Source organism: Rousettus aegyptiacus, unplaced genomic scaffold (assembly GCF_014176215.1).
Source record: "Rousettus aegyptiacus isolate mRouAeg1 unplaced genomic scaffold, mRouAeg1.p scaffold_m13_p_17, whole genome shotgun sequence".
Taxonomy (NCBI): Eukaryota; Metazoa; Chordata; class Mammalia; order Chiroptera; family Pteropodidae; genus Rousettus; species Rousettus aegyptiacus.
The window spans coordinates 15,968,897-15,992,681 of NW_023416292.1; the positions used below are offsets into that span (position 1 = coordinate 15,968,897).

General features: G+C 37.7%; 2 protein-coding genes across 9 annotated transcripts in view; one reads left to right on the top strand and one right to left on the bottom strand.

Moving 5' to 3' along the window:
- The window catches only part of RALGPS2 (Ral GEF with PH domain and SH3 binding motif 2), a 173,022-nt gene that overhangs the window by 34,530 nt on the left and 114,707 nt on the right, over positions 1-23,785 (bottom strand). The gene's annotated exons all lie outside the window — the stretch shown is intronic.
- Positions 578-21,756, top strand: ANGPTL1 (angiopoietin like 1). 4 transcript variants are annotated; one of them, XM_016141201.2, is made up of 5 exons: positions 578-729; positions 6,432-7,279; positions 17,592-17,785; positions 18,941-19,211; positions 20,622-21,756. In XM_016141201.2, exons 1-5 carry the CDS (start codon positions 587-589, stop codon positions 20,807-20,809), a joined length of 1,644 nt encoding a protein of 547 aa, XP_015996687.2. In that variant the 5' UTR covers positions 578-586; the 3' UTR covers positions 20,810-21,756. The 4 variants fall into 4 exon arrangements, with proteins under 4 accessions (XP_015996687.2, XP_015996688.2, XP_015996691.2 ...); XM_016141202.2 differs by having other exon boundaries at positions 6,435-7,279; XM_016141205.2 differs by lacking the exon at positions 578-729 and adding an exon at positions 1,558-1,888 and having other exon boundaries at positions 6,435-7,279.

A 23,785-nucleotide genomic window follows, 5' to 3' on the forward strand; every position in this document is an offset into this window, starting at 1 on the left:
AGGGGGAAGAGGGAGGGAGGGAGAGAGGGAGAGGATGAGGGAGAGAGGGAGGGAGGGAGGGAGGGAGGGAGGGAGAGAGAGAGAGAGAGGGAGGGAGGGAGAGAAAGAGAGGGGGGAGAGAGAGAGAGGGGGGGAGAGAGAGAGAGGGAGGAGGGAGGGAGAGAGAGAGGGAGGGAGGGAGAGGGGGGAAGAGGGAGGGAGGGAGGGGATGAGGGAGAGAGGGAGGGAGGGAGGGAGGGAAGGAAAGAGGGAGGGACGGAGGGAGGGAGAGAGAGAGAGAGGGAGGGAGGGAGAGAAGGAGAGGGGGGAGAGAGAGAGAGGGAGGAGGGAGAGAGAGAGGGAGGGAGGGAGGGAGGGAGAGGGGGAAGAGGGAGGGAGGGAGGGGATGAGGGAGAGAGAGAAAGGAAGGGAGGGGGAGGGAGGGAGAGAGGGAGAGGGGGGAGAGAGAGAGAGGGAGGGAGGGAGAGAAGGAGAGAGGGAGGAAGGGAGGGAGAGAGAGAGAGACCTGCGCCTAATGCTTAGAGTAAGATTCCGAATCCCACAAATTCCAATTCTACGACTTAAGGACTAAGCCAAATCACTTAAGATGCCTAAATTTGTGTTTCCTCCAAAACTGAGTTACTTAATCACGTTTCTTGATTTAATGATATATAATAGCATAGTCAGTACTCAACGGTTAGTAATGCTCTCTCCAGCACCTGATTTCACAGCAGAAGAACCGGGCCTGAGGTAAGTAAAAGGGACTTGTCTGAGTTCACGTAGCCGGGGGTGGGGTGTGGTTCAGAGCTCTCTCCCCACTCCATTCAGGCCAGGGTTATGTTTGTGTTTAAATCACAAAACATCAACTTTAAGAATAATCTTATTCAGGCAAGAGGGGTCACGTTGAGGAAGTGACGTTACAGAGCATCAGAGTTTAAGTTTAAAGTGTTAAATTTCCGAAAGAATTTTAAACAATGATTTCCACTTAGTTTTGGTAATTATACATATGAGCAGTTTTATCTTAAGAAACATTACACAGTCAGATGTAACGTAGTACAACACTGGGTTTCTTATAAGTTGAAAACCTTCTGAAACGGCAACTTAGTAAAATGTTTAAAACTTCTTCTAGGCTACAGAGAGTATTGTATTATTCAGGTGGCTGCCTCCTGACAAAGTGTTAACTCTTGTTCTTTAAAACAAAAACAAACTCATCAGTCCGCAACTGCTTCTAGGTGAAGCTGAGTACTATTTTTTCAGTATTTAACGTAAAAGATCTCTGGCCGCTGACTAAAATGTTTGTTCTGTAATTGCCTGCTGAACCATGATAGTTTGCTTCCAGATGGTGCTCTTCCTTCAACCTGCACAGTCCCTCCTTGTTCAGAGCTATTCAACCCCCCGCTGATCCCACTCCCCCCCCCACTCCGATTTAAGGCCACAGAGAGGAAATCCTGAGGAGACTCCCTCCCCGCGCCCCCACCCCCACCCCCACCCCCGCTGGTCTCCAGCAATTTTTCGGTGACGTAATATGTGGGCTGAACTCGAGTCTACCGAGAAAGAGGGAATCACTATTCAAGGGTGCTGTATATACAATCTGGGTCAGCTGCAGCTGGTTACTGCATTTCTCCATGTGGCAGACAGAGCAAAGCCGCAAAGCTTTCTCTGCTGGATTAAAGACAGCCCACAGACCAGAACTTCCACTTCACTTCTCAAAATTACATAGGTGGCTTGTCAAATTCAATTGATTAGTGTTGTAAGAAGAAAAAGTTCCTTATTACGGCTTGGATTCAACGGCCCAAAACAAAAATGCAGTTGCCATTAAAGTCGCAGATGAACAAACTTCACTGATTTTTTAACAGCAAGAGTAAGAGCGGCAAGGTTCTGCGTTTGCTTTATCAGCAGATGCAAAAAGGTATTTTCATACTTTTATTTTTATTTGGAAATTCTAATGTATGTCAAAATGCATAATCCTTGTACATTGTGGTAGAATTTTCAAAATCTCTTATTATACAAAAAGTATTTTGGAATATACTAAAATTTCATCTGAAAAACGTTTTGCTTTGCAACTGTATGTAAAAACTGGCCATTACCTATTTTATGATGACTAATGCATCAATCAAGGTTCGATTTAATTATATTTAGTGTATGCGCTTACAGATGAATGCATATATGCTGGGTTTCAGAAAACAAGTGCTTTAGTGACACGAGATAGAAATTTTAACTTTAAGATTAATGTATAAGGACGGTTTATAGCGCAGTGATTGAAAACAAAGGGTAACAAACTTAAAGAAAATAGTTGTAAATACGGTTAGTGTCTCGTCACGTAGCTACAGTGTGTGTGCTAAAGACTGATATATACTGTTAGATATCTAAAGCACAGCTAGAAAAACACAGCTAAGAAGATATAAAATTACTCAAAAGGCTTTGCAACAATACCTCAATTATAGTACAACCAAATATCAAGCAGAAAGCCTTTGAAAGATTTAAGACAAGTCTATGTAGTTCTTGCTAAAACTCAAAATTCTAAATATTTTCCCAGGTTCACATGTAATGGCACTTTAATTTGGGTAACAGAAACGAAAACTGGAATTACTTCAAAAAGCAGTTATTGTTATATTAAAAAAAGAACACCTAAAACGTTAACAGATAAGGACTGAGAAGCAAATGTGATACAAGTATTACATAAGTATTCAGCATTAACAACAGAAAATAAAACCCACAATACAACGACTTAAATACATGATTAAAAGACCAAAAATATATAATATTTTTACAGAAGTAATTTTGGTAACCATGCACAAGAGGTTTCTTTCAATATTCCATTGGGGGCTTTACGTGTGTGAGTATTTAAAATAATGTTATTGGTTACTAATAGTAAAGATACTTAAGTTTGTTCCGATCTGGGGACCCCTCTGGTCCTTTACATCCTAAAGACATTAACTGCAGGAATCCTCGACGAGCAAATAATGGGGAAGCTAAGATTTCTCCAACTTTACTTTCATATTCTTTCCGTAAAGATTCTTAACTCTAAATACTGGGAGGATCTCTGTTAAACATATTTCACGAGAAAACCTGCTAGAATTTCCAAGTAGTACTGGATCTGATGTATTTGTCATCTCTTTGTTGTTGTTGTTTGCTGTGAAAAGTACAGGACACCTCATTAAACCTCAGTTCTTACGGAAGCCATAGGGATGCTGCGAGCAATCTAAAACCCAAATCACACAGATAAGTAGTTTCTTCCCAGAAACTAATTCACAGTCTAAGGTACTGTCATTGCTTCATAAATTTAAGCTCATGGCTTCATGCTAATTTCTGTGCCTGATACCGTCAGTTAAGTGCCTCTGCATTTGCCATCCGAAAGGAAGCAAATTCTGACTTGTTTCTTCTCTCTACTAGCGGGCAATGTAGCAACTATGAAGAGAAAAAGTACCAATAAAGTTAATCCAAGGCATAGAAGACTTTTCCCCCCCTAGAAACAACCCAGCAAAGGCAGATTTAAACTTAAGTATACTGTACTAATTTATAACATTCTCTTGGGACCTAGGAAAATTTTAACGTATACAGAAAGGTTTTATGAGGTAACACAGATTTATGGATCTTTCACTTTTAAAACTGAACATATGTGGGAAAATATTAAATAAGAGAATGTTTGCAGAAAATGTAACAGTAAACGTATTTTTAAAAAGTTCTTTACTCATGACGTAGCTAGTCTACTACTTAAGAAATGTGGTTCCTTACTCTGTGAACAATGAAGTCATTACTTGGGTAAGGATAGGGAATTGTATTTACTTAAAAAAAACAAGCTTTTACTCGTCTCTTTTAAATACTACTTTGGGTCAAATTCTCATATGGTAGACAGTGATTTATGTTATGACTTAACCATATAGGAACCCGCTAAGAGCCAAGGCAGACTACATCAAAAGGAAGCTATTGCTATTTTAATTTAGATTCATATTTCCACATTTTTGTTTTTCCATGACACACTGATGCAAAGGCACAACAGTCTTGGATTATATGCTGTTGCATCAAAATCTGTGTCTGGTAGGAATACAAGCTTTTCAAACAGAGTATTGCTCATAAAACTCTACTTGTTCTGAAGTTTCACAAAGCTTTCAGAATTTTTCTTGTTTTGGTAGCTTACTTCGTAGTAGATGATTAACATAGAATAATTTTGTGATCTAAGAATTCCGCTCTTTTATGAAAGTGAAACGCCTGGGTTCGAACACAAGGTAAGCTGACTGACTGGGGGGCGTGCTGCACATTTACCCAGGGGGCTGACAGCGTCTGTTTTACTGTCCTCAGTTTTTAAATTAAACCAGATCTCAACTTAACGAGAAGTCTTTTATTGGTTTTTGGTGCAGGTAACTCTTTTGGTATAGGCAACGAAAGCCTTTTAAAAAATAAAATAGGTAACTCTTAAGGTCTAAAATTTCTCCTGATGTCAGAGGGCAAAGTATGAAAACAAACAAACAAAAAAGTGCTGATCCAAATGTGCTCTTGGCTCTAAGTCAGCAGTAGAAGGCCTCTGATATAAATATGGAATATTACACTCATCCTTCCTATCTTATTTTGTAAAAGAATAGTTATTCTCCACACATCCATTCTTTATTTTCATTATCACTCTATTTTGTGAAACAGAAGAAACACAAAGTTCAGACTCTTCTGTAGTTATGACACGAGTAGCATAAAAATCAGAGGTCTACAAAAGTCACGAGTAGAAGAGGTGAATCCCACTTGGGTATTTAAGCTTCTCCAGGACCTCATTCCTGTGCAAAATGGCATGCATTTACTTCACTGTGTGGCTATGAATGAGAACAGTTAACATGTGTTGAGCACGCATGAATATAAGGGATTGTTACAATGTTGGTGATAGAAAATAGGACAGAATATGTTGCCAAGTGATACAGTGGTTACACGGAAAATAAGAACCCTGGAGTTTTCTATCTGGGTTCAAATCCTGGCTCCATCTCTAAGCAGCTGTGTAATTCTGGGTAAGGTCCCTAACTTCTGGTGGTCAGTTTCTTCATCTGAAAATGAGGATCATAATAATCTACCTCAGAGAACTATGGTGAGAAGCAAAAGATTTGATACAGTAAAGGGCTTGAAGCAATGCCTGGCATTTAACAAGCACGCAGTAAGTACGCAACTGTTATTACTGCACTGCTACCATTGACAGAAGGCATAAACAAGTTGGGACCTGGCTTCTTAAATCAAAAAAACTACTAGTTGGGTGGAAAATGGGACAGGAAAGCTCCGTTTAGTGTATCCACTGCCACCCGTCAAAAACAGCAGACAGGAATCAAGTTCATAAGTGTGGGAAGGGGGCCGCACCACAGCAGCTTGTTAATGACCTGATGGAGAGACGTATCTTACCCATTCTACTGCTGCTGCTCCTCAGGGAGGTAAGGAGAGGGAAAGGAAGAGGCTTTGGTTTGGAACTAGTTCTAGTGTTTCTGTAGACACTGTACCATAGAGGACAAATATTTCTCATCTGCCGCAGCACAAATGAAACACTCCAAGCACGCAATTTTAGCCTACGTGCCACTGCCATAAACACCTGACGAGCCAGGGAACCGGAATTCCAGACCTGGCTCTAATCTCATCCCTTTGTGCGGGCCTGGCCTCAACATGCACATGAGTTCAGAGAGGTCCTCGAATGAGATGGGCTCTAAGGCTTTCCAACTCTGACAATCATATTCAGTTATAGATCGTTTCTTTCCTTGGTAATAGAAAATTATTAACATTTTACTAAAATAGTTCAGTAGAACCTGTTAGAAGAATTAACCTGCTGAATCCCATATAAGCTTAGAGCATATCTCATATATTACAAGTTAGGAAAACACCATTTCCCGCAATAATGACCATAAACATTCTATCATTTTAAAACTTGTCACGAATCGCAAAAGGACACACTACAAAAACAAAAACATGATGCTGAAACTTTCTGGTTTTAATTTGTCTAAAAATGTTTCTTTGATAGATAAAAAAGGTATTTGTTGAGAGGCCTAATTTAACTGAAACGGCACAATATAAATATAAATTATTGACTACTAAAGTCACCTAATGTTAGGAAGTAATGTTTTAATGATGCCTTACGAATACTGTATAACGTTTTCAGAGTTTTAAGATAGTAAGTGAACTTTTTAGAGGTAAGAAGAGTATCTCATAGGGTCTCGGGAACCCCGGGAGCACCTCACAGCAGCCTCTGCACACAGGGGCACCACCCATCAAAAGAGGAATACGGTGGCAGTGGAAGAACCAGTCTCTGAGACCTAATTTTAAACAAACGCGAAGGCACTATGACACTAAGTTTAAGAAATCAGTAACAATTCTGACCCTATTTACAAATGTCAATAGATAATTCAGTTTTCTCCTCAGATACTTTTTTATATGACTGACTTTAAAAGAATGGTATTAATTCTTTTTCCTTTTTCCCTTCACTGTTTTTTTTTAAGAAGACGTCACACAACTCATCTCAAAATGAAGGCTTTGATCTGGACCCTAAGCGTGCTCCTCTTCCTGCTAACGGGCCCTGGACGCTGCCGAGGGGCACAGTTCAAAACAAAAAAAATAATTCAGAGGAGGTCCCCTCGTGCCACAGACGGTAAGGAGGACGTCAAGAAATGTGCGTACACGTTCCTGGTACCGGAGCAAAAGATAACGGGGCCAATCTGCGTGAACACCAAAGGGCAAGACGCAGGGGCCATCAAAGACATGATCACCCGGATGGACCTCGAGAACCTGAAGGACGTGCTCTCCAAGCAGAAGCGGGAGATCGACGTCCTGCAGCTGGTGGTGGACGTGGACGGCAACCTCGTGAACGAGGTGAAGCTGCTGAGGAAAGAGAGCCGCAACATGAACTCGCGCGTCACGCAGCTCTACATGCAGCTGCTGCACGAGATCGTCCGCAAGAGGGACAACTCGCTCGAACTTTCCCAGCTGGAAAATAAGATCCTCAATGTCACCACAGAGATGCTGAAGATGGCGACGAGGTACAGGGAACTAGAGGTGAAATACGCCTCCTTGACCGATCTCGTCAATAACCAGTCCGTGATGATCGCTCTGCTGGAAGAACAGTGCCTGAGGATATTTTCCCGACAAGACCCCCACGTGTCTCCCCCTCTCGTCCAGGTAGTGCCGCAACACGTCCCCAACAGCCACCAGTACACGCCTGGCCTGCTGGGGGGTAACGAGATACAGAGAGACCCGGGGTATCCCAGAGAACTAATGGCACCGCCTGATCTGGCAACGGCTCCTACCAAAAGCCCTTTCAAGATGCCACCAGTGACTTTCATCGATGAAGGTGAGTTACTGCTTACTGTTAACAATGGGAGTGCGAGGTTAATATGCTCTAAGGTTTATGAAACAACACTCGTAATAAATACCTGTTCTTCAATTTGCTTATGTAATTATACATGAGCATCAAAATTACTACCTTTGTCTTCTATTAATCAAGAATTGAACTTAGATACACCTCTCAGCTCTAAGACCCTGTAAAACAGCATGAACACTCTTCCATCCGAATTCTTCCAGGCTAAGTCACAAGCTTTTAAAGGGGAGTGAGTGAGTCCATGAGCCACTCCTACCCCCTGCAAAGCATCTCACCAGCCCCCAGCGTGGTGCTCGCTGCTGCTCAACAATCTTACTTCCCTCTTGTTGCTCTTCCCATCGGCCTCGTCCTGAAAAGGAGGACTTAAGAACTGCTTTCACTTTCCTTCAGCCTATAATTACACCTCTTCGCTACCCCGCTCTCAGCAGACACACCACCTACTGCTGTGCTGGGATTAAGTCCACTCAGGCCCGAGCTTCCTTGTTCTTTCCCATCTTGAAAAAATCTGCACAAAACCTGAGCCTCCCTGTCCTCAGTCTCGGGAGGAGAGGTAGCCCTCCTACTTTCCAAGGCCAAAACGAACTACGATTTGTACCTTGTACTCATGTACGTATAAATAAGTTTTCCTTCTCATTGAAAAAACTAGAAATCGTTCTACTCTCTCCACCTCTATTGCTTAGTATCATTCCTTCCTTCATTCGTTCAATACCAGTCACTGATCTAGGTGCCTGGAATTCATCTTTGTTTCAGTCTAGTAAGCTCGTTGCTAACTTTCTGAATTTTTTTACATTTATTTCACAAGCCAGTCTCTTGAATTCTTTACAAGTTGATTAGTTTCCTTGGAGTGAAAGGAAAAGCCTCAATGCTCAAAAGCTTAAAAAAAAAAAAAAAAGAGGTAAATAAATCATAGTTCATTCATTTATTGAAAAGACAGGACATACTGCTGCAGAGACGATGATACAAATTTACCAAAAACACTTCACAGCGCTGCCTTCCTGCACCTCCACATCATAATATTCTAATTCGTCCTACTTCCGTAGGCCCTTCATTGGCATCTCCTTCCTTCTCCTAGACTTAAAACAGCTCTCTCCAACACATTCCATTTAGAGATCTCGTACAGGTTACAGGTGTCACCACTGCTCAGGGAACTCCTGCCTGGAGCTCCCCCTCCCGGTTCTAACCATAGCTGGGTGTCCGCATCTGGAGAGTCCACCATCAGCTCACATGCTGCTGTTGCCTTCAGTGAAATGCCTTCTTTCTGCTTCTCTGTCAACCTGGCAACTGTTAAGGCTTCACTGAAACAGTGTCTTAAATGTCATGCCTTCCCAGATTCAAAGAAACATATCTGGATGGCTCTTTCCCCAGACTGCTGACTCTGCCTCGAACATGTTTCCCATGTCACATTACACTGGATGTCTGTCTTTCCGCTGCACTGACCGCTTCTGGAAGAAAGTGAACGGCCTTTTCATTTTTCTGTCCCAAACATCTAGTCAGGATCAGGTATTGTGCTCAGCATATTGTAAGCACTACAATAAACACTTGAGAAATGGATGAATGAATTACTAAGAAGACTCTAAAATAACCTTTTCCCCAAACTAGTATGCTCCTTTCAGAAATCAGTGAATTACTGTTATAAAAACACCCTTACTACAGAAAAATCTAGAAAATACTAATAAACTTTTTTATAAAAGTGTCATGGACTATCCAAATGCTCAGAGATTTATCATTAACATTTGGTAATAACCTCCAAGTTTTTCTCCCCGCCCACCCACAAACACAGTAATCAATACCTTGTAATTACAAAAACCTCTGTTCTGCTTTTTCTTTCTCTATGACTATATCCTTGGAATAAATTTCTGTAAAACTGCTAGGTCAGTCGATCTGGATTTCTCTATTTTGATTCATGTTACTGCCCATTTCCGACTTCGCTTGGCTCTTCTTCGACACGCCCCTCCTGCCCCCCACACAGTCAGCTGAGTTCTACCCATGTGACTTCTCAGTCTTTCATGGCTGCGTCCATGACTTCTATGCAGAGCCTGAGCTCTAGCTTAGATCCAAGCTGTCATGGCAGCAGCTAGAACATGGAGACTTCTTGGAATACTAGTTGTGTGACTTTAGGCAGGGGAGGGGGAGAGAGTTGCTCTGTGCCTCATTTTCCTCATCTGTAAAATGGGGATAATAATAGTATTACCCCACAGAGTTGAACAGTTACTTTAGGTGTGCTTAGAACAGTGCCTGGGACTCCAATGTTAATTTTTACTAAGAGTTGCATAATAGCTTGGGCTGGTCTCCCTAACTCCATTTTCTCTCCATCGAAATGTATTCTACGATGCCAAGAGACATCTTCTTAAACTACTGCTGTGATCACATCACACTTCTGCTTAGCAGTTCCCATAGTGCAAACAAAAAAAGTCCAGTTTGCTTAGCCTAGGTGAGGCTAATATCCTCCTCAAAAGAATCAATTCTACTTCTTTAGCTTTCCTTCACAAAAACTGTCTGCTTCAATAAAATGAACCGACTCAGTCTTCTAAATTTTTCTGTGCTTTCTGTCTATTCAAATGATAAGGCTCAGACTAAAATAAAGTAAAATAAAATAAAATAAATAGCTACTCTTCCTTGAAGCCCCTGTCAACTCCCACAGACTTGAAGTGATTGCTTCTGTCCATGAAAGTCTCTATTTCTTATATTTCCTCTTGAATTATCCATTATCTTTACACACGGGACTTATAGACACATCTAAATGAATGTCTTCCTACTATAACATAAGCTCCTTCCTGGTATATGGCTATTGTCTCTCATTTGAAGATGCTAAATAAATACTGACTGCCTTGATATTACATTTTAATAGAGCTTCTTAAAGTTGTCATTCCAAAGACCTTCACAGAAGTACCTTAATACATTCTATTGTACTGGATTCATTCATTTTTATACTGTTATAATTCACAGTAACAACAGGCTAGAGTTCCATCAAACTACATAAATCACGAGCATAATTAATTCCCACACCCTTTCACTTCTAAAGGAAAGATATATATAAAATGATCCACTAGGTATAGAAAGAAAACAATATTTTTGATACCTTTTAAAAATTTACATTTTGAGTAAGCTTTTTATGTATACGATATCAGTATAGTAGTCTGTACATACAATTCATAATTAAACATAAGTGAAGTATGTGGAATTTTTTTAAACTGATGGGGTACACAATATGTCACCATGGAGTATTTTCCATGGGTACTGAATCTTAAGTGGATGGTAGCACCAATTGTAGAAGAAATGGTTATTCACATTTTGATGCACTGACACATGAAAAAGTGTTTATGCAAAATGAAATACATCAGTTCCAGGTTTAACTATACACTGAGCTGTAGTGCAAGAAAAATCCAATATTATAGAATTAAACCCCATGCTGGGGATTCAGCATATCAAAAGTCCCATTAAACAGACTCATGCTTTAATGAAACAATGATGTATGTGTCCCTAATAAATCGATCCTCAGTGTAAAAATTAAGGACAGGCATAACCTTTTCTGTTATTCATAACTTATTTGTAATAAATGTAACTCTTTACTTATTTGAGGCCATAATGCTGGTCTCTGAAATTCAAGGACACAATTAGCTACACCATAAGAACGTTCATTTCATATGAGGAATGTACACAGAATTAAGAAAACTTGTTTTCTTTGTAATTGACCTTGGGTCAGTCACTTGCTGGCCTGTCTCTGTTTTTCTCATGTGTACAATGAGCACTGGCTAGACTGGATGATGTCTAGTTCTGATATTCTGTGATTCTTATCGAATATAAATGACTACAAGCAGCAATAAACAGACTTGCCATTTTCTTTTCTTTATATAGAATGTGGCTAAAATCTTTGTTCGTATCATTCTTATATCTGACTGGAAAACATGTCTAAACTGTTTGGGCACCTGCGTGAAAAGGGAAAAAAGACAGATGGACACTGTACACACGTAGCTTCTGGCACCAAGCAGCTCACATTACTGTGCTCTACGTGTAGGCGTACGATCGCTCTAAAGGCCCTAAATGCATAACGTTATGTATTATTTAAACAGTGTTTCAGCCCATCATAAAAAAGTCAAACGCTCTATGATTCCACTGATGTGAGGTACCTTGAGTACTCAGATTCGCAGAGACAGAAAGTAGAATGGTGGCTCTCGGGCCCCCTGGGGCGAGGTGGGGAATGGGGAGCTACTGTTTAATGGGGTATAGAGTTTCAGTTTTGCAAGATGACAAAAGTTCTGGAGATTGACTGCATAGTAATGAGAATGTACTAATGCTGCCAAACATACTTAAAAATGATTAAGTTGGTAAATATTATGTTAGGTATATCTTACCATCATTTTTTAAAAAGGTGTTTTAATGACGGGTAAATTTATATTTTCTTTTAAAATAGTTACAAAAAAAATACACCTCAAAAGAATGAACTTAGTATGAATTTACAGCAAAATAGCATGATTTTGTTAGTTTAAAATAAATTATCTCTCTACCTTAAAAAAAAAAAAGTTTGGAAATGTTAACTAAACACCTGGCAAACTGCCTCAATAAAACTAACTGTTCATGTTATTCGCTGGCTGTATTTCGGGTTAATTTTTTATAAAAGAAAACATTACCTTTTTACAAATGATACATTTATAAAAACAAGTTCATTCCTCATAGATAAATGGAATTGAGAAGTTTCTTCATAGTACTTTAGAGCATACATCTGAACAACAGGAAACCTGGATTCTCTGGGATCCAGTTGCATTTTCCTAAGAGACTGCTGTGAAGATGACATGAGGTGAGGCGCGTGGAAACGCTGTGTGTGTGTGTAGGGTCTGACCGTCACTAACTGTCACATTGTTTTGGCACACTTCTCTCTGTGCGCCTTGCCCTGGCACACATGGAGGCATAAAAGGTAAGATTCAAAAGGTAAACTAGCAAAGCAGTCATCAGAAACGAAAAACATGCTTTTTCATGGGTAATAAGCTAATTTTCAATTATTTAAAATGCTTCCTATTCATAATTTTTAAGATTCAAATGGTTTCAGTGGAATACTTATATTAATACTTAAAACAAAAAACTAAACGAGACTAGTTAATAAGCAAAGAAATTATGAGAATAGGATTGTATTAACCAGTTACGAAAACCAATCGACAAATCCTTTAATAACTTCAAAAACAAAAGCTCAGGTTGCTAAGTCCATTTTAAATTTAGGTTAATAAACAAAGTAATTTATATTATTACAAGAAAGAATCTATTATTACTTTATAAAATATTTACCTCAAACTTCTCATTCTAGAAATGCTGTCAAATGGATTTATCTTATAATTAACTCACAACACAATTAAAAAGTTTACCTCTCAAAAGATTTTACTTGCTGACCATTTATTTGAAATCTCTAAACTTTTTTTTTTTTTTTTGGTCCTATCAAAAAGAGCACAGGATTGAGAAAAAGAAAATAAATGAGAAATTCAACAATAAAAAGGGAAAGACTATCCCTCTAAGTAATCGAATGGTTTATAGAAAAAGGGCAGAAATGTTAAAGATGGTTCCAGTAAAGGTGCTATTTAAAGTACAAAATCTTTTTTTTAACACACCATTGTGTTCAAAATATGGGTTCTTAATGAAAAATACACACTGGGAAACAATGTGGCATGACTGGTCAATATTTTTCTTTCTATGAATCAGATCTATTAACTGGAATTTGTTGGCCCCATACAAACTTTAATCACCACATAGCTGAGGAAGAGAGGTATTTTCAGTCTATTTTCAACTATAGACTTTGAACCACCATGAACAAATTCCTAAATAACATATCGATTAATTTATTTTTGATAATATGCAAACTAACAACTTAAATTTGATCTCTCAAAAATAAAACTGGTACTTTTCTATTAGTCATTTAAAAATTTCTATTACGTGCATTTAAAACACTTAAGAATGGTTTATAATCTAGTTCTACAGCAGAGAGTAAATAAGAGTTATTTATCTCATTATTATTGAGAAAATATTTCTGCCAAGATCGACAGTATACACTGGGCTAAGATAGGTTATGGTTTATTTAGAAAATAAACATAAACAAATACTAAATTTACTGAAGGAAAAAAAGCAGCAATAGCACTATTTTTATTAATTTTATCCACGTGTACTGAAGAAGGATTTCAACTAAATTTTCCCAAGCCTTTATATCAATTAACTCTAATAGGCATCCAAACTGTCAACATGAAGCCCACTACAAAAAAGTGGGTTGAAAATTAAAGTTGAAGATAATTTTAAATTTGCATTAATGGAAGTCTTATCAAATCAAAGATGGATTTAGAAAACCCAGAACTCTCCACAATTCGTATATTAAATATCCAAGGGCCTATTAAATAGCAGAAAAATAACATTTTGTAAATATTCTGTCAACATTTAAAACCTTGATGTTTCTAAATATTTGATGGCAATTCAAATAACCTAATAAAGTCCAACTTGTGGATATATACTTAAATATAAAGTGTAAACTGTCAGAACTATACTCCAATGAGTGCAGAGTCAATATTTACAAAGATGACATTCATGGAATAAGCAATACAGAGGTAACAGTCGTAGAATAAGAGAATTTCCCAAATAAGAGAAATATTTATATGTATTGCAACGAAACCATTTTACATTAAATTACAATATTAATAGGTTTTAAAGTAAGAGCAATGTTCCTCAGATATCGTGACTATTCTGAAACCGACAACTTAGAAAAACCTAACTTTGGAAAGAAGCATGATGACTACACTTTTAAACCAAAGGAATCAGTTTCAACTCTATAGCTCTAAGGACCACCCTCTGCCGCTCACATTGCAGACATACTAAATGTGCAACTCCTAACACCCAGCTCTCTCCCGTCTCCATGCCTCAGCATGTCACCCACGTGTGGCCTCGATCAGATCCCCCTACCCCCACGAGCTCGCTCCTCATCAATCTTTGAAACTCATCTCAGACACTGGTAGATTCTGATCTCTCCCTTGCAAATCTGGGTTATCTATTTCTTAGCACGTGTCTGTGAAATTATCTCTTTATACTTGCCACTTCCCCTACTTCGCACTTGACCCTATGGTTGTTTATTGCTTGAACCTAAAACAGTTTCTAGCCAGTAGCAGAAACATCAAAGACATTTCTGAAAAAAATAATGCAGAACTGAGAAAACCACTGTGGCTACCAGAATTATTTGATTCAACAAATATTTGAGTGCCTAAGTAGGCTTAAACTGTGGATACACAACCAAAATATACAGGTTTTGCCCACAGGGAGCTCTATGAGTAAACAAATCAATATATTTCTGTGCGTTATACAAAATAATCTAAAAATGGTCTTGGAAATACTACTTCACTTTTCCTTCCATTTCATTCCCACATAGAAAATTTAAATTCTATACATTTCATCCTACGTGATAATACAACTTCTCAAACCTTCTCTGAATTGATTAAAGTGCATGTTTCTGTAATGTGAAGCAACTCATATGTGACTAGCAAAAAAAAAGGACAACAACATCAGTACAACAAAGAGGTCATACTGACCTATATGAGATTTTCCCTAAGCATATCAATGCTGTGTAACACAAGTTAACTGAGGCTGGATACAAAGTATGCTAACAGCTAACATCAGCTGTTATTTTTAGTGCATGATTTTGAAGGACAGAAGATTTTCAGAAATATGTTATTTCTCTAAGGCATAAATGACTGTATATTCATCTTTGATTAGCCACATTAAAATTATTAAATAAGCATATATTTATTAAATAGGCTACTTAAATTATTAAATAAGCTTTAACTGTGTCAAGGTTAGCAACAATGGAGAAAAGAAGAGAAATAACGGTTACTGATGATGGCTATTTAATGTTAAGTATTGTGTTAACAGCTGTGAATACTCTGTAATTTAAATACAATAAGTGACGTTTTATATTGAAGATAATATAAAAATAATTTGCACTGAATTTAAATGAAATGTGATCTAATTCATGGCCAGTCTGATAAGCTCACACATTAGTTTTATCATAGTCCTCCCCACACAAAGAACCCATTTATGAGATGTCACCGACTAACCAATATCCTCATAAATATAAAAGCATAAGTTCTTAACAAAATTTTAGCAGATCAAATCCAGCAATATATAAAAACGATACTACAACATAATCAAATTGAGATTATTCCAGGAATACAAATTTGGTTTAACATTAAAAATACAATCAACAGGATTCATCACATTAACAAACGAAAAAAGAAAAATCTTATCATCATCTCAGTAGATAAATAATAAAAAGACTCTGACAAAATCTAAAACCCATTCATGATAAAAAAAACTCCCAGCAAACCAGGCATAATAAAGACAAGAATTTTTATGGTAGTTATTACAGCTTAAAGGAAAATATGTTCACAATGAGTGCAAGACTGGTAATCTCAGAAATGAAATGAAAATTATTAAAAAGAATCAAATTGAAACTCTAGAACCCAAATTTCAATACCTAAAATAAATGTAACCCAAGAAAGATAGCAATCTTTGCAGTTCTTAAATTTTTTTACTAGTAATCTGTAGTGTTTATGGTCACTGTGTTATAATTTTTTAAACTCTGAAACATAAATATCAATTAAACATAAAAATCTGGACTAGAGAAACTGATCATCTCTTGATTTTTGAGTATGGTTTTCAATTTCCTTGCATTTAAAATGTGAAGGCAAGTTAATTGATTCATTTATTTAACAAAAACTATTGACAGCAAACTACTAATAGTTAAAATACTGATGACATGAAGTCAGAAGAAAAACAGAAAGTCTTTGTCCTCAAGGAGCAATCTAGAAGGAAGAGTTCACAGACGCTAAAAACTTTGAATGATGTAACTGTATAACTATTTATTTAATGAGATCAATTCTACCCCAATAAGGCCCAAAAGGGACCCTGTATATACTTGGCACAGTATAAATAACACATTTCTCAAAATTTCAACAATCCTATTAACTTTATAGTACAGATTGAAAATAACTTGCATGAACTTTACTTGACAAAACTCGACTATCAGATAATTATGTCAGAATTTAAAAATTTCTAGTGAAATTTAAAATTTGACTACTGAGATTTCTATACTTTTTTGTTCTAATAGATCTTTTAGGGTAATTCTTATTTTACAACCACTTAAAATTTTTACATGCTTATAAAAAATAAAAAAAAAATAGGGATCAGAATACTGCAGAGTGGTGAAACGAAGAATGTTCAAAGTCTTTTTCTTTTAAGATCCCAAAACGTGGATATCACACACTCAAGAGTCAGACACTCTACAAATGATCTTATGAAATGTTTTGTCACTTTGAAAGATATGAAGAACTTATTGGTGGATTAAAAAACAGGGAGAGAATCCATAAAAGTATGAAATAACATGTATAGAACATCTGTAAACTATCATAAGGTCATTGTGTAGATTAAGAAAGAAGATTACTATTAGTCACATAAATTGATATAACTCTTTAGGAAGGCATGTTGCCAACATTCCTGAAATGTATTCTCATGGACTGTTGGATGAGGAAAAAGTTAGAAGGTTCTATAAATTTGAGAAACTCTACTTTATTTCAGGGCTTCTTGGTCTTTAATACGTGAATGTACATTGTGAGTTTCCAAAAGGGTAATATAACATTTAGCAATTCTAAAACTTATTTGACCACGGTACGCTGCTTTCAGTGAGTATCTCAAAGGACCAGTGTATCCATTTAAATCAAGTTTTGAAAACTGTAAACTGGGTACTAAGAGGAGTTGAAAAGTGTTTACATGCTCTTCATCCAGCAGAGCATTTTTGTAAAACGTGAAAAAATGAAGCCAATGAGAAGACACTTTGTCGTGTTATTTATAATACTAAAATCAGATGAAACTTTGATGGCCGATAATAGCAGAATAAACTATGTCAGCATCAAAGGCTGTATAATTACAGCTACTGTAAGTGCTAGAACAAAGACTATAATCTCATGAAAGGTTAAAATAAAAAGACAATCCAATTTTCTGTGTGTGTTAGAAATTATAACAAGTGAACATGTATGTATACAGACAAAAACTTGCAAGAGTGGAAAATGAAACAAGTTAATGTTCTGGATAGTGGGACTGGGATAATCCTTTTATTTAGTTGTTAACTTTTATAATACTGTGTATATACAATAGATAAAAAAATGCTATCTGTAAAAAAAAAAGACAGAAAGGTAAGACCTTTGATTAAAAACTTTTAATCTGGCTGTTTTTCTATTACGTTTCCTGGCAATCAATGATATTTTTATTTCAGGACCGTTCAAAGACTGTCAGCATGCAAAAGAAGCCGGTTATTCGATCAGTGGGATTTATATGATTAAACCTGAAAACAGCAACGGACCAATGCAGTTATGGTGTGAGAACAGTTTGGATCCTGGGGGTTGGACTGTTATTCAGAAAAGAATGGATGGCTCTGTCAACTTCTTCAGAAACTGGGACAATTATAAGGTAAAACAGAGATTCAGACCTGGGGGACAGGTAGAACAACGCAGCTCTTGCAAGAGCAGCCATTCTGTGCAATAAATAAGATACATGGTTAAAAAATAGCTATCCATATGTTTTCCATTATCTACATTTGTCAAAAAGATGATTCTCATCTCCAGTTTTCAAGTCAAAATTAAAACGTAAAAAGGAAACCAAAGATATGCCATAAAATGGTCCCTTCTGTCTGGATGACTTATATGTGTATTTAATTCTTTGCAAAGACTACTCCTAAGAGGATAACTGCTTTTTTGTTTATGACCACATCTGTACCTATCATCGGGTTTATTTATTTAAGCAATAATAAAGTATAGGTCTTAATGAATGACCCTATTTCTATGACCACCTCTGATGATCACTCCATGCTTTAAGTTGATGGTACCAAACACTGGTGCTGTTGAGAATACTTTGATGTACAACACCTGGATTTTCATAGAGGACCAGAATCGTTCAATACCAGTTTTGGAAAGGTAGCAACTAGTCTTTGCTATTAATGTTGATGTTCATTACGCTCATTTTATGAGTATATACCACCTTCAGTTTGAGGATGGCAGATGGGAGAAAGTATATTTTCTGGATGGTTAATTTTTTACCAAAATTGTGAAGTAACATGTGATTACTCAGTCTTAGGTGATTATTTCACTGCCAAATAAAATTGAGACATTAATATATCTGTGTCAGAATTGTGTAAATTGCTAACCAAGTAACTAGAAAAAAAAAAAAAATCCTGAAGCACAACCTCCCTGAAAATGCATTTAGTGCTAAGATCAGGTTTACCCAGCTTAAATTCTGCTGCATACCTCCAATGGAATATGCTTATTGAAATAGGACAGTTAATTATTTGTAGCTATGAATAATTTTCATTCCCTTTTGCCTTTGTCTTATTCGTAGGGTTTGAAACTAGCTGTGCAGATAAATACTATTGACAAATTAAGAGAAAGCAAAACAAAACAAAATGACTATGTGGGGCTTTTGAAGATCAGGTGACCTACTAAAATGGAAATTCGCATTCCCAGTTAAAGGGCCAGTATCTTTACACTCTCAAATGTTTAAAACTTACGTATAAAAAAGTTTTCTCTCTCTACACTTACTTATGTCCTCTCGTGCTTTGTTTATTGACAGAAGGGGTTTGGAAACATTGATGGAGAATATTGGCTCGGATTAGAAAACATCTATATGCTCAGCAATCAAGACAACTACAAGTTGCTGATTGAACTGGAAGACTGGAGTGACAAGAAAGTCTATGCGGAGTACAGCAGCTTCCGCCTGGAACCAGAGAGTGAATTCTACAGACTGCGCCTGGGAACTTACCAGGGGAACGCAGGGGATTCTATGATGTGGCACAATGGTAAACAGTTCACCACGCTGGACAGAGACAAAGACATGTACACAGGTGAGCTGGGAAAGACTGACGTGCGTCCTCTGTTGAATCGCCACCTCCCGTGCATGAACTAGATCCTATTATTACGGCGTATCCTACTAAAAATCTTTCCAGAAAGGTCATTTGAGGCTGAAAGAGAATATAACCTGCTGAAAGGAGTCGCTTTAGGATCTCTTCTACAAGCCGACTCTAAAGATAGAGCTCTAGGAAGAACAAGGTTCTGTTTTTCTAACCAGAGTGGGGTGGGGGCTGGGGGGGGGGGATGGTGTGAAACAAAACGGATCCTCATTCGTCTGGAAATAAAACCCTCAAGTGTCTTACATTCCAAACAAATGCTAACTGAACACCTCCCACGTGCCAGGCACCGCTGAAGGGGCTGAAGACATGGCAGTGACCAAAGTTCCTGCCCTTATGGAGCTTACTCTTTAGAATGAGACAAAATGACCTTTCAGGCGGTGACGAGTACTCTAAGAAAAATAAAACTGAGTAAGGGAACAGAGCGCGGTTGGGCAGCAGGGAGTGGGGTGGGAGGGCGTGCTGCTGTATATGGGGTGGACCCGAAAGGTGACTGTGCGATGCCAACATCCGGACGAAGACCTGCGGGCGTGCAGGAAGCCAGCCGCTGGGTGTGCGGGCAACAGGCAGCCATCTCCTAGTGAGGGGACAGCGAGACGAGTAAGACGCGTAGGGACGAGTCGGGGAAGCTCTGCTTGGAGGGGAAGTTGATACGCTCTTTAGAATCGATCATGCCATCCGTGTAATATACTTTTAAATTTAATTTTCATATACTTTTGCCTTTTTAACTCAGGTGTTTGGCACTGATGAAGACGCCTCCCCATCCCCCCCCCCCACAAAAAAATTGATTTACAGTTCTGTTCAGCTGTATCCTGGCGAACAGCTCATAGATCGCTATTTTAACCTATTTTGACCAGGCAAAAAGAGGAAGAGAGATACGACCATAATATATGCCTTATTTACAAAAGCCCATTTAATTGTTAGTAGTGCTATTTTATATTATTTTTTGCTATAGAGAATTTAATTTTCCTCAAACTTTACTCTTAAGCAACTCCCTACCTTTTCTTCCCATTTTCTCCGATCTCCCCCCCGACACACAAAACGGATTATATTTTATTTACCCTGCTGCCTAGAAAATTAAGTCACTTAAAAAAAAAAAAAAAGCAAGTCCTATGCAAGCAAAGGGCAAGATAAAACAAGGCAATTTTAAGTGATTTTTCATGTAGTTGATACTTAAGCAACAGTAAGAGAATAAATGAAGAAACTAAACTATGAAGATAAAGGTAACAGATACCAGTAAGAAAAACTCCAATTCAGTTGTTCCAAAGGCAGAATAAGTTTCTGACGGTTTACGGAGTACCACACTTAGAAGAAACTTTTACTTTGCCGTCTGTTTTCTCCTCAAAGGGAACTGCGCCCACTTTCATAAAGGAGGATGGTGGTACAACGCCTGCGCACACTCCAACCTCAACGGAGTCTGGTACAGAGGCGGCCACTACAGAAGCAAGTACCAAGACGGAGTCTTTTGGGCCGAATACCGAGGCGGGTCCTACTCCCTGAGGGCAGTCCAGATGATGATCAAGCCTATTGACTGAGGGCAGACAGTCTACAACTGAATTAGAACTCTGTATTTTTAAGTTCCTAAAAATGTAAATGTCGAATGTGTATTATTTCGCACAATTCATTTCCATGGATATAGTTTTTTTAAAATGAATTTTATCATAACTACAAGAGCGGAGTTATAGAGTTTCATCTTCCTGCAATATACTGCAGAGGATTATTAGTGTTCATAGTCCTACTTATTTTAAAAATTATATTGACTAAATACAGGCAAAGTTTGTTTTCTAAAATGTAAATATTTGCCACATGTAAAACAAATCTTAGCTTTATTTTAAATCAAAAATGAATACATGTTCTAAGATTCTTAACGATTTATTTAAAAACTTTACGAGACTGCTCTTTCAATGAAAAAATAATTTTAAGATTTCAGCCACCTAATACATTTTATTTATAAAAATATAGACAGGAAATTAGAGAAAACTCTAGTTTTGCCAACAGAAAATACATTTTGCATTGAATAAAATTATTTCAATTTGAATTTGTGCCTTTCACATGAAATTAAATGTAAATTCTTGATCACATACTTTATGCCAATTTCCCCCAAGAATTAAATGACCCGCAGTATTAAAATATATAATTTTTAAAAACAAAAAAAGTATACAATATTTAAGTAGTCAATTTATAAAAACAGAAATATACAAATAATTTTTTAGTATTTTCTTCATATGGTTTGCTGAGCACCAAAATCTCCTAAAACACATTTTTTATTTTGTTATATCAGCAAAATACTGACATTATAAAAATGCAGAATATTTAGTGAGCCAATGGTCTAACAGATCAGAATTGCAACCCTAAGCTTATTTATAAATACCTTCCCCCCTAACTTACTGATCTTTACTCTTTGGGGTAAAAAAAACCTGTCTGCTATCCAAGTCAGAAAGCTCCAGGAGGCTTTATAAGCAGGAATGCACACCTGTGGGTACGACCAGACCAACTTCAAGGCTGTGATTCAACAGCTTCAGTGCAGAATCCACAGGGGTCTGGCTGGTCCAAACTGCTAATTCCATTTAGAGTGTGTGCCTTTAACTCATTTTTGCAACTAACAACTCTCTATTACCAACCTTCTGAAACAATTTCCTTCTAGAAACATGTTCGCTGCTTAGAGCTGACCTTCCCTTAATTCACTTGTGAACTAAAATTTGAGAGACATCTCATGGGACTTTTGCTCAAACAAAAAGAAAATCCAGTCGGAACTGAAGACCGCTGTTTGAACAACTCGAGTCCACCAACATGACCCAACGGTTTTCCCTGTCACGTCTCAAAATAAAATGGCTGGTGACAGAGGCTAAGATTGACCATCAGAACTTCATTCTTTGTTTTATTTACGGTCATGTAAAGACAGTTTTCAAGTCTCTTCCTACCATCCTCAGAACCAATAAAATAAATCTGCTCTAAGATTTCTGGGAGGAATTAGGCATCTAACTGTCATATCAAATCTTAGCTGAATAAGACTTAAATAGGGTGTTTTATTTATTAGCAACTGTTAATAAATGTTTAAGCATGTCACTTAAACATCCAAACTCGGTCAGAGACTAGTCTTATGGAATTTTCACAGAAGAGGCATATTAGTAAAACCAGAACGAGGTGAAAGTAAGCACACGACTGGAAAGCTGGGCTCAGAGCTGAGCACCCCTGGGCCGCGAGGCGCATCCCGCCCCCCTCACAGCGCTGTCCTGGAGTTCCCCGCGGAGCTTAGGCGTAGCTGCTCCTCCTGAGTTTCTTCAGAGCAGGAGTAAGGCGCAGTATTATATGACAGCTGACATTCTCTAGTCAGAACTGCTTGGGTTTGTGGCCTAACTCTACCCTTCACTAGCTGGGTCACCTACGGCGACGGGTATACTCTTGCCTCAGTTTCCTTATCTATGACATGGGGATAAAAAAGTACCTAGCTCAGGTGGTTGTGAAAAATCAAACGAGGTAATTCATGTGGTAAAATATTTAGAAAGCCTGACACAAGGACTCAGTAGAGTTTAGCTATCAGGTTATTCCTACTCATCTATGTACTTTCTGTACCATCTATTATGGCGCCATGCCCAGCGTCGGTGTGATCAATAAATGCGTTAAAAGAAACAATATCCAAGTTTTCAGGCATAAAATTACAACACTGAACCATGATCTTTGTTTGCAAATCTAGCAGAACTATGTCCACTATTATGGCAGGCAGTTAAGAGACTGGACCATAAGAGAAAAGAAAAGAAAAAAGGAAAAGGAAAGACCAGCCATAGCAGCAATTTCAGGCGAATGAGGATCCTGGGAGAGACTAGACAGGTCGCTTGTGTGGCAGCAAAGATTCTGTAGCTACTTGCAGGTTACCCAGGAATAAACATAGGGTTGCTTGTCTTTAATAAGAATGAGCTATAACCTTGGAGCCGGTTTACAGAAGGATTCTTTATGTTCAGTTATTTTTAATAAACGAAATGAAGCTTATGCTAAAACTGATTTAGACTCTGCTGTACGCAACAGGAAGCCATCCACGTGTAGAACACCTGCATCTCTGAAGCAGACTTTTAAAAATCTAAGGTTTTGGATAATGCCAATATCAGATACCACTTTGAAATTTTGTAGATTATCTGCAAATAAACTTATCCTCAGGCTCTGGGCCTGGAAGAGTATAAAAATCAAAATTCCAGTCTAATGTTCACTTGACTCTATGAGTCATATGAGAGTGCCAATTCTAGCACTATGTAATGATGCTAGAGTCCTAGCTCCACTCTTCTTAGGACGCCTACTGGTATTAATATGATAGAACTGTAAAAGCTTTTGCAATCATGAAAATGTTTTAAATTACTTGTAAATCCATACTACTGTGATATTATTTTTATATATTTAATCTTAATCATAAGTTAAAGATTATTACACTCTAACAAGTTTTTATATATATATATTTTTTTAGAGTCTATGAAAGATAAGCAAGTAAGGAAAATATGATCCCACTTACAACGCCATGACCT

Bases quoted from the DNA above. Each gene is read 5' to 3' on its own strand.
- ANGPTL1 (XM_016141201.2), top strand. From the start codon at position 587: ATGCCTAAATTTGTGTTTCCTCCAAAACTGAGTTACTTAATCACGTTT. The intron at 7,280-17,591 runs GTGAGTTACTGC...TTTTTATTTCAG, and splicing joins AGTGACTTTCATCGATGAAG to GACCGTTCAAAGACTGTCAG. The intron at 19,212-20,621 runs GTGAGCTGGGAA...TTCTCCTCAAAG, and splicing joins AGACAAAGACATGTACACAG to GGAACTGCGCCCACTTTCAT.